General features: G+C 34.2%; 1 protein-coding gene across 3 annotated transcripts in view; it reads right to left on the minus strand.

Annotated features, from left to right (window-relative positions):
* LOC122077199 (agamous-like MADS-box protein MADS2) overlaps nt 1-5,164 on the minus strand; it is a 27,096-nt gene extending 21,932 nt beyond the window's left edge. Inside the window, exons 1-2 of one of the 3 annotated variants that reach the window (XM_042643062.1) lie at nt 5,019-5,164; nt 4,564-4,927 (exon numbers count right to left, since the gene is read on the minus strand). In XM_042643062.1, coding sequence (XP_042498996.1) covers nt 4,564-4,748 — 185 coding nt within the window. In that variant the 5' untranslated portion in view covers nt 4,749-4,927; nt 5,019-5,164. The other 2 variants (XM_042643061.1, XM_042643060.1) reach the window with 2 other exon arrangements.
* Between the last annotated feature and the right edge of the window lie 5,008 nt (nt 5,165-10,172).

Consider the following 10,172-nt stretch of genomic DNA (forward strand, 5'->3'; position numbering starts at 1 on the left):
CCCCCCCCCCCCTCTTGTGAATATGCATAGTTAAACATTACTAACAGCCTTTAAGCCTTTAGGTTGGTAGAAATTTTGCACGAAATACCAGTTGCAAAATTTTCGAAAATACATGACCTTCCACTCTTCCCTTTAATTGTTTTACAAATACCTTAATCCCTCAATATTTTGGGACCAACATTTTTTCAATGTAAGATTACTCCTACTCGTGTGATCATTGACTCATTTTGACTAGACATTAAACTAAGCGGTAGGTGTCACTACCATTATATAGGATGTAGTTAGGGGAAAATTGGGATTATAGAAAGCCTAACCAAACTGGGATAAAATTGACTAAATGAGCTCACTTGGGTTGTAATCATCGAGTAATATCAAGGCATGGAAATAGAAATTTTAATGGAGGAACAGTTAAGGGATTTGGGATTTTTAAAACAAAATTGATTGAGGGACTATATGTACCCAAAAGTTGGAGAATTTTGTTTGTTCGGTACTTCTGCACAGAAAATGTTGTCCCTCCTTAATCCACTTTTGAGTTTGGATTGTGCAAAGTTTCTCTCTTTGGTTGCTTGCAAATTTTCACATCAAGTATGGAAAGAGTAACCTAAGCTCCTTAATTTAATTATTCATTAAAAAAATAAGAGCTCTTGTTCATTGAACGCCACTTTACTATGTGGCATGTCATGTGGGGCCCAAATTTCGTGGGCAGGCTAGGCCGAAGATGGTGGTCGTAGTGAAATTAAGCTTTTAGAAATTTTTATATTGTTGAAAGTATGAAACTTTCAGAAACTGGTTAAAAACACATAGATGGATGAAAATAAGAAGAGTAAATGTCTAGTCTTGGAGGAGGGGTATATGATCAACAAATGTGCTCTAAAATTTGACTAGTGAATCCTGTCCAAACGTTGGAATTTTCAGTTCACATTGCCTCACGCCAAAAGCAAGTGGGTTACAGAGGAATGCCTTCATAGGAGGGCCATGCAAAGGATTTTTTCTAGTTGAAATACTAGGTCCGTCGTTTCAAAACCTGGACAAGCCATATCTAATCAGGACGAGTCATATTTTTCTTTAATATCTTCCTTCTTCTCTTTCTTCAAGTGAGGAAGAACTGATGCTATGACTGTTTCACAAGAGAAAAAAAAAAGGAATTATTATTGAAGACAACGAATAAAAATTTTAGGGTTTTCTAGTTCTATACCAAACTTATGTCTATGACTGTATGACCTAATAAGAAAAAAACTAGACTCAGTGAGTTTCACAGAACTATGACAAAACGAAATCAAAGAAAGCTCTGACTGACTCAAACAAGGCCTGGTCATTTCTTAAACCTAAGCTAATCTTCATGACTCTTTACCTAGTTTCATGTTTTTTTACTCGACCTGGATGTCTCACCCAAGTCAAACCTGGTTTTCCAACTATATTTTTCCCCAAAAAAAAAAAAAACATTTTTAGCCATTTTATTGGAAATAAGTCAAGGGCGAACCTCGATGCAACGGTAAGTTTACTCCATTGTGATCAAGTGGTCACAGGTTTGAGTCAAGAAATAGCCTCTCCACGAAGCGGAGGTAAGGTTGTGTATATTATGACCCTTATCATATCCCGTAATGGTGGGAGCCTCATGCACTCAATATGCCTTTTTCTATTGGGAACAAGTCACAAAAGGTTATGTACCTTTCCCGCGGCAAAATTCAATTTTTAATGAATAAGGTTTTTCCAATTTTTACACTTGAAAATACACCAACTATGGACAAGCCCTCAGTTCCTATTTACAAACACGTAGTTGGGTTTTCAACCGAAACCTCTATTTGTAATGACTGTGAGGCAAATGATGCCTACACTTCCATACTAATCGATCGAATTCCCTAATATTTTTCTTCGTTTTTATAAAGAGTAGGAATTATGTACCAACTATATATTGATATATCTATATCCCAGTGGTGTAAATACACTGTCAAAATGATCGGAATCCTTTCTTAGGCATTTTTTAGATAATTATGATTGGTGTATGCATCATAAGACAACTCCTAAGAGAAATAGGAAGTTCCTGCTGTAATTGAAGAAGAATAAGTTCCTTCTCTAATTGATAGGTACAGAAGTCTAACAACTATAGCGAAATGAATAATTCAGTCCTTCCACTGAAAAATCATAGTACTTTTATTTAACAGCCTCGGCTGTCACATTCCAAAGATTCAGTCAGCGAATTATATTATTCACTCAAGCAATTCACAATCCCGTTGAGTTGTTTTCTTTTCTTTTCTTTTTTTTTTTTTTTTTTTTTTTTTTTTAAGAAGAATCATTTTTGGCATTGGTTCATGCCACGAGGCACAAAATTGGTCGAACTTGGTTGATCATAATATATATATATAATATATATATATATTATAATATATTTATATATATATCAATTTTAACTAATTTATCTCAATAGAAATATGTTAAATTTGTCAGCTATTTCTCACTTTATTTTTGGGACAAAGTTTTCCATCCCCACACACATTAAAACAAGGATCAAAGGGATACGGCTCTTGGACCCCCTCCCCTAACCCCCAACCCCAACCCCAACCCCAACCCAACCCCAACCCCAATTGAGTGGCACTAAGGCCATGGGGTGAACAGATACCCATTCACCATGGTCTCAGGGAAACTAGGTCCTTTTTTTAAGTCTTTCTTTCTTTAATCCTTCTATAACAATTTTCTAAGGATTTTAAAAACCCTCAGTTGCTTCTTTGAATTCATTTGAGAAAGACTTAGAGGTTTCAGATTTCTTCTTCCTCCAACCCAAAATTTTAGTATCTCATTTAGTATTCAATAAAATCCCATATGTTTCCTCCATATGTTTTCTTTAAGCAAGGAACACAACGTAGTAGTTTTATTGTGTGTTTAAGTAAATAGTTGACAGTAGTTTTATTTTGTGTTTGTGTAAATAGTTAACAGTGTGGTTATTACACATTTGTGGAAGTTTTACGTAAGAAGGTTATTTAGGTCCCGCATGTTACAATATATGTATAGATGCATGACTTTCGAAACCTTAATTATATGCCTTTGAGTTGATTTTCATGCATTAAAGTTATTTTTTATTGTCATTGGTCAATAATTTTTTTATATTGTTTTTCCATTTGTTTTGGAAAATTATGAATCCTACAATTCACACTCAAGTCCTGAATTATTTGATCTTGGCATCTACATAGGAGCAGTTTTGAGTTAACTAATTGAGAAACTTAAGTGGGGGAGGAGCCACTACAAAGTGGTAATTCTATGAACTGTAGCAATATGTATATAATCCATTGCCTTTCATTCATCATCTTTTCATCATTCACCTAAACAAAAGAATACAATATCATAAGCAAAAGTTGGTAGTTCAACCTACTGTGATGAACTCATTGCTTTATGACTTTTTCTACCTCTAACTTGTCTACTAAAGTAAAAGCTCACTCTTCTATGAAATCTTCAACCTTCTCCATGACTAGAAAGACACTAGGTCTTCCAATGCATTGCCTTCAAGACCTATGGAACCTTAAAATGTAAAATCCAAGTGGACTTTATAGGATTATAATATTTTTATTATCCTTAAACCTCTTTTTTTCTTTTCTAGTTTCAAGCTAACCCTGACCCACAAAAGGGGGCTGAGTCCACTCTTTTAAGGTTTTAAACACTACTCCCTCTCCCAGGATGAGGATTTTTCCTTGTTCACGTTTTTTACGGCCTGTTGGCATGCTCTAGTCACAAAACCCTTGGCTAAGCACTGAGTCATGTAAAAGAAGAACCACAAAAATAAAAAGAAGTCAAAACCTCAAGGACACACAAGAAGGCAAATTCTTTAATAAGGGAAGGAAACCCTAATTATGAGAGGAAAAATTACAAAAGTTGTAATTGTGCTATTTGCAAATCACATAAAACATCAAGTATTTATGGTGATCTCCTCTTAGCATTTACAGATTCTGAATTGTAATCAAGAAAAAGTTAAGAGTATTATTATACTGGCTTAAGAATGAAAGTAGGATCATGAGCAACAATGAAGGACAACTCGTACTACAATGAAACAGTACTGCATTAATCTCAACAAGAAATGATTGTTTCAACGTCAGCTTCACTAAATGAATTCAGTGGCAAACAACATAGCAGACTTGAGATTATGTTGATGAAAAGGAAGACGTAATCAGGGTGCTAAAACCATAGCTTAACATCGAAATTCACGACGAAGCCAAAATCAAATCCATTCTAAATTTCCAAAAACCAATGGATTAACTGATCCACAAGAACCGCAACAAAAGGAAACAACAAGTTCAATAATGAGTACTGACTCGGATCTCACAATATCATGATCCAAGACAGAAAATGAAGAGAAAGCTATGGACAAAAGAACAAAAAAGCAGATATTTCTCACAAGCGGAGTCCACCAAAACCTCGAAAACTGAAGAAAGTAACATCTTACGAGCAGATCTTAGAGAAAAAGAAAGTGAAAAAATGAAATAGAATCCAAATTCAGAAGAACCAAATCAGACAAACTAATTGCAAAGCATCAAATCATATAAAACTATGAGAGGAAACAGATCTGAAAGCGCATACCTAGAACTGCTACAAAATTCATACAGCTTTCCTCGGTTAGAGAAGATGATGAGAGCGACCTCAGCATCACAGAGAACAGAAAGCTCGTACGCCTTCTTGAGAAGTCCATTCCTTCGCTTCGCAAACGTTACCTGACGATTTATCTTGTTCTCGATCCTCTTCAGCTCAACTCGTCCTCTCCCCATTATCCTCTCTTTTCCCCTTTTTTTTCTTTATACCTTATCTCTCTCAAACAGATTTAGTTCTCTGTATGTATCTTATGCTATATATATATTTTTTTCTTTTGCTTCTCTCTTCCTTAGTTGTTCTTCCTAGCTCCTCTCGGCTGCTGGTCTCAGTTTGGAGTTAGATCTCTTTTCATGAGCTGTACCTTGATATTTCAGAAGAGAGTAAGAAACATAAGAAAGCAAGAAAGAGAGAGAGAAACGCAGAAGAGGAAAAATGGAAACCCTTACAGCGTAGTTCCTTTTATCTTCTTCCTCGGTCTGGCTCACATATGGGTTTGGAACTCAGGTATATATTTTCCCTCACCAGATATAAAGATAGGGGCGTGTGTGTGTTCGGATTCCTCTCTCTCTCTCTCTCTCTCTCTCTCTCTCTCTCAACCCCTTCTCTAATCTTTTTTAATTAATTTACTTTTACGCTTTTGCCTTTATTAAGTTTTTTTATAATTTTAATTACTTCGAACGTTAACACCATCCTTAAAACACTCAACTTTAGGGTTACCACGTGTCTAGTTAACAGTGGGAGATCGTCCTAGTGGATTTTCTTTTCCCATTGTGACCGTAATACCCCTGTCTTAAGATCTTTCTAACTTAAAGAACCGAACCGGTTCAGTTTCGATTTTGATTTTGAAAATATGTTTCTATTTTTCGTTGGATTTGATTTAGTGTCAGCATTCTACACTGATTCGTACAATCGAATTCGAATCGATTGACATCCTTGCTTTCTTGTTTATTAGCTAAATAACAAGTTTTGAACATCTCCCTAACCGTTGCTAGTTGCTACGAACTTATTAGTTGTAGCTTTGACAACCTATTCATGGAATTCTTCTTCATTATACATATAGGGGTAAAAGTTTTCATCAAATTAGAAATATCATAAAGTAAAGTGAAATATTCACATAGCCATCATTCATTCGATCCTTGCATCAATCAATTTATCACCTCTCCATAATCTATCCACACTAGTATACATGTTCACCCAACTCTTTTACTCCCTGGAATAAGCTCTGACACAATCCCCATATTTTTAGTTCATAGAGGACTTCCTAAAAAGATCATGATTTGTGTAGGCCACCACAAACTGAGAGGTAATCAATAATATAGAAGCTCACCTTATAGCACTTGTACTTGACTCATAACCATTACCTACCATTTAGCATGCTAATATTTGAAGCAGAATTTCATTAGAAATGCTATCCAAATTATAAAACCCTTCGTAGATAAAGTAGAGAAATGAAACAGATTATTGTTAGGGAGGTATTTACCTTTAAGAATTTTGGCTCATAATTGATCAGGTTGAGTGAGAAATCGCAATGCCAATTTAAGGAGCAAAGCTTTATTATGTATAGACAACAACCTAAAACCACTAAAACCATAGATCTGGACCACCCAACTAGACACCATCTACATTGCCACTTCCCAACCCTATCGAAACTCCTGAATTAATAGAGTCCAATGTTGAACATATTTTAGTAGGTATTAAAAAACATGACATCCAATAGGTTGGTATAGAATTAAAAACTGACTTTATTAATAGAGACCTCACACTTGGGAGAATAAGGGAATTTTCCAACTCTCAAACTTCTTTCTTACTCTATGAACAAGGTTTGCTAAACCTAAGTTCTATTCTTGGGAAAGAAAATAGATGTACCAAGATATGTATCGTTTTTCATGATGAGATTAATCCCTAAGCTACAAACTACCACATTTCCGATACCTTAGTTTCAACATGCCGATTAAAAATTAAACCAATCTTCTTAAAATTGATCTGTTGACCAACGATTTCTTGGAAAAGATATAAAATTGAGTACATGGTTGTAAAATCATTTTCATTTGTCCTAAAATATGAATGTATCATCAGCAAAAGCTAAGAGTAATTTCAGGGCAGCTCCTACCAATTTTCATACCCTTAAACAAATCTATGTCCCTATAAATTTTTAAAATACGTGATAAGAGTTCCATAGATATAATAAAGAAATAAAGACTAAGAGAGTATCCTTGACAAAGGTCTATGGAGGATTTTAAAAAATAAAAAAAGTAAAAAAAAAACCAAAAAAAAATAAAAAACAAAAACACTCTTGTCCATCTTAATAGATTAATATATTGATAACAAAATATAACAATCATGTCATACCAAGTATCAGTAAATCCTAAAAATTCAAAAAAAAAAACCCATAAAACCTCACTCCACTATGTCATATGCCTTTGATATCGAATTAAAAGTTGTCCACTCTAGAGAGAAAGACAAAATGAAACAAGGAAGAAATAAGCTTTCCTCCCCCCCCAAAAAAAACTTGAGCATTAAAAAAAAAAATGCAAAACTACAAAATCTGAACTTTATTTTCCTATAATTAATTTATTTCTATTTATAATTGGGGGCAGGGTGGAGGGAGAAATGCAAAATGGCCTTTGTAAAGTGAAAATTAACAATATCTTTTTCCCTATTATGAGGTTCCAAATTTTATTATACTTTTTATTCTTATTTTTATCCTTATTGTTGATATCAGGGAGGAGAGCTTTTCCCCCTTTGCCTGAATAGGGAGGATTTATAGCTTGTGCATAGGAGAAGAGGTAACATACAAGTCTTTTCCTTACCTTTTTTTTTGTTCCCCAAATTTTGTAACCTATTAATTATTTTTACGATAGATTTGTAAATTTTTTTGAGTTCATCGAAAACTTTAAAGAGTTAATTGTGTCAAAAGAACATAAAAGAAGCAATCCCTTGTTGTGAATGATTATAACTTCAAACTGTGCAATACATCATCCATCCTCCCTTTCACTTAAAAAAAGAGATTTCATTCCAAGCAATTGATATCATAGTTGGTAAACTAAGCTTTGATTCAGAAAAATCACCCAAGTCAAGTCAAAAAGTTGGAAAATTTAATCAAAAATCATGTAAACTTGACTAGCATAAAAATGTCAAAAAAATAAAAATAAATAAATAATCATAAATCACTGTAATCAAATGAGACTATCTTTTTCACGAGTTCATTTATATTATAAACATGTTTACAATGGTAGAATCTCAAAATTGAATAATATGTACTTTCTTCATTTTTTTTAAACATATTTTTATTTAAAAAAAAAAAAAAAAAAAAAAAAAAAAAAAAAAAAACCAAAAACCAAAAACCTGAATTTTCACTCCATTAGGGCATTTTCGTTGTCATGGCGAAGTCTCGTACGAGTTACGTAATAAGTGAGCAAAGGTGGAAAGTCGAAAGCGATGAGGTTTACGTACTGTGGAGTGACGGTACTATATCTGTATGGGTTATATGCACCGTGGTAAAGAAAGGGAGATCACAATTCTAATCTCTAACGTACGACCTACAGCGATGAGGTGCCGTTCTCTGATTGGCTGTAGGACGAGTAATCCCCTAAATGACGGAGAGGCTCGAAAACGAAGCTTTTCTTTTCAGTGGAGTAATGACAACGTCTTTGACTGACGGACCGTAAAGTTTGAAACGTGTCGAGTTCTCATGATAAAGAAACTACGGAAACTGGAGCTTTCTCGTCTTTTTGCGCCGTAGCTGTCAAGTTAAGAATTACTACAAGAAATGAAAGCGCAAACTGCTTTATTTTTCCCAAATTGCCCTTATTTTTGTCCCAAAATACATTAACTTACCCCAGTTAAATGTAACCAACTAACTAAATTAATTTTATCCACTTAATTTATTAACATCCTGCTGGCAACGAAAATAACGTCCAAGGGAAACGGAAAATTTTGACGGTCCTGTGAATCTTCTTACCTTTTCCATTCTGTTGCGGAAAATAGAGACCGCATTTGAAGACACCGTTAACTTTTTTTTTTTTTAATTTAATTATCACAAGCATCAAGACCATGATACGGAGTAGGAAAATCTAAACTCCATGAATCTGTTCACAATTTGAGGGAATTCAAAATCATATCAATTCATATAAGTGATATGATTGTAATATATCATTACACTTTTAAACTCGATATTCACTGAGGTTTACTCTGGATCAAGTAACATTTTCTATGTAGGATTTACTTTACTTTGAAGTTTTTGCTTGATAATAGCTTAGCAATAGGTAGTCTTTTCCTAATGGCTCTCACATTGATACTAGATTATTTTTTTACAAGCAGGTCAGGTCGAAGATTGACTGTTCTAATACCAGTGATATAAATCTAAAAGAATCTAACTCCAAAAACAAGTTCATAAAGTGAAAAAATCTAAGACCACATCAACCCATATCAATTCTTCTAAAATCGATATGAGATCAACCCCAAATATAACTAATATGAAATCATAACAAACCAACATTTTAACTGTTCACTCTAAATTGAATAGGTTAGAAATCAGATCAATCAATTTACCTATACTTTTCATTAAAAATTTGTCTTTAAATATTTTCACCCATGATCCAATACCAATACCCAATCCAGGATCTATTAAATGCAGGTACAATCCGGCCGATCCATTATCGATCCTTAAAACCCTGCTCTGAAGGTCAAGACACTAGACTTCACGTTTGAAACACTCCCTCCCCTCCCCTCCCCTCCCCTCCCCTCTCCTCTCCTCTCACACACACCAGCCAAACAATAGAATCAATTTCTTTTTGTTAAAAGTCCAACATTTTGGCTATTTTGACGTCATCTAGTGGAGGAAAATTATTAGGTTAGGGAAGTTTCAACATAGTCCTTGTTTGGTTCAATGGTAAACGAATCTGAGTAACGGGTTCTTTTGTTCTTAGCCCAAGCTGGAGAGGAATTGAAAGCATGGATTTAGTATTGACAGATTTGATATCGATTCAGATCAATGGGTATTGTTCGGTTTTATCTCCATTTTTTTTTTAAATATTAATTTTTTATTATTTTATCCTTGAAATGGTCAAGAATCAGAGATCGATCTTAGTTAAAACGATTTAATACAATTGATACAAGACCGATACTTGAAACCATGATTGAAAGTAAGCGAAAAGGACATGGAAAGTAATTAAAAACTCTCGAATTTACAAATCTTTCCTCAACGCATAGAAATTTGAAGCTTATTGCATGTCTCCTCTGAACATGCTCTCTAAAGTCCATAAATCTAGTCATCATTACCTCCTACCAAAAAAACAAGTCATCATTACCTAAATAAATCCATACCTTGAACACTAACGCTTGATATTCATTCCTAGAATGAATTCCTGGTCGAATACATTCTTAGCTGTGAATTGAAACTTTTGGTTGGATGCATATTTGGGGAAAATGCATTATTGATTCTAGGATATTCAGGCATTCCATCAAACACCTCATGGGTGTCTTATTTTTTGAATGTCCTAAGTCCAAATTTTCCCATTCTGGTGTGGACAAAGATGTAGTTCCTGCCATGGACTTCTCTGAGTTTTCACAAACACCCTATCACAGGAAACCGAGTAAAG

The sequence above is a fragment of the Macadamia integrifolia genome, chromosome 4, assembly GCF_013358625.1.
Source record: "Macadamia integrifolia cultivar HAES 741 chromosome 4, SCU_Mint_v3, whole genome shotgun sequence".
Lineage (NCBI taxonomy): Eukaryota > Viridiplantae > Streptophyta > Magnoliopsida > Proteales > Proteaceae > Macadamia > Macadamia integrifolia.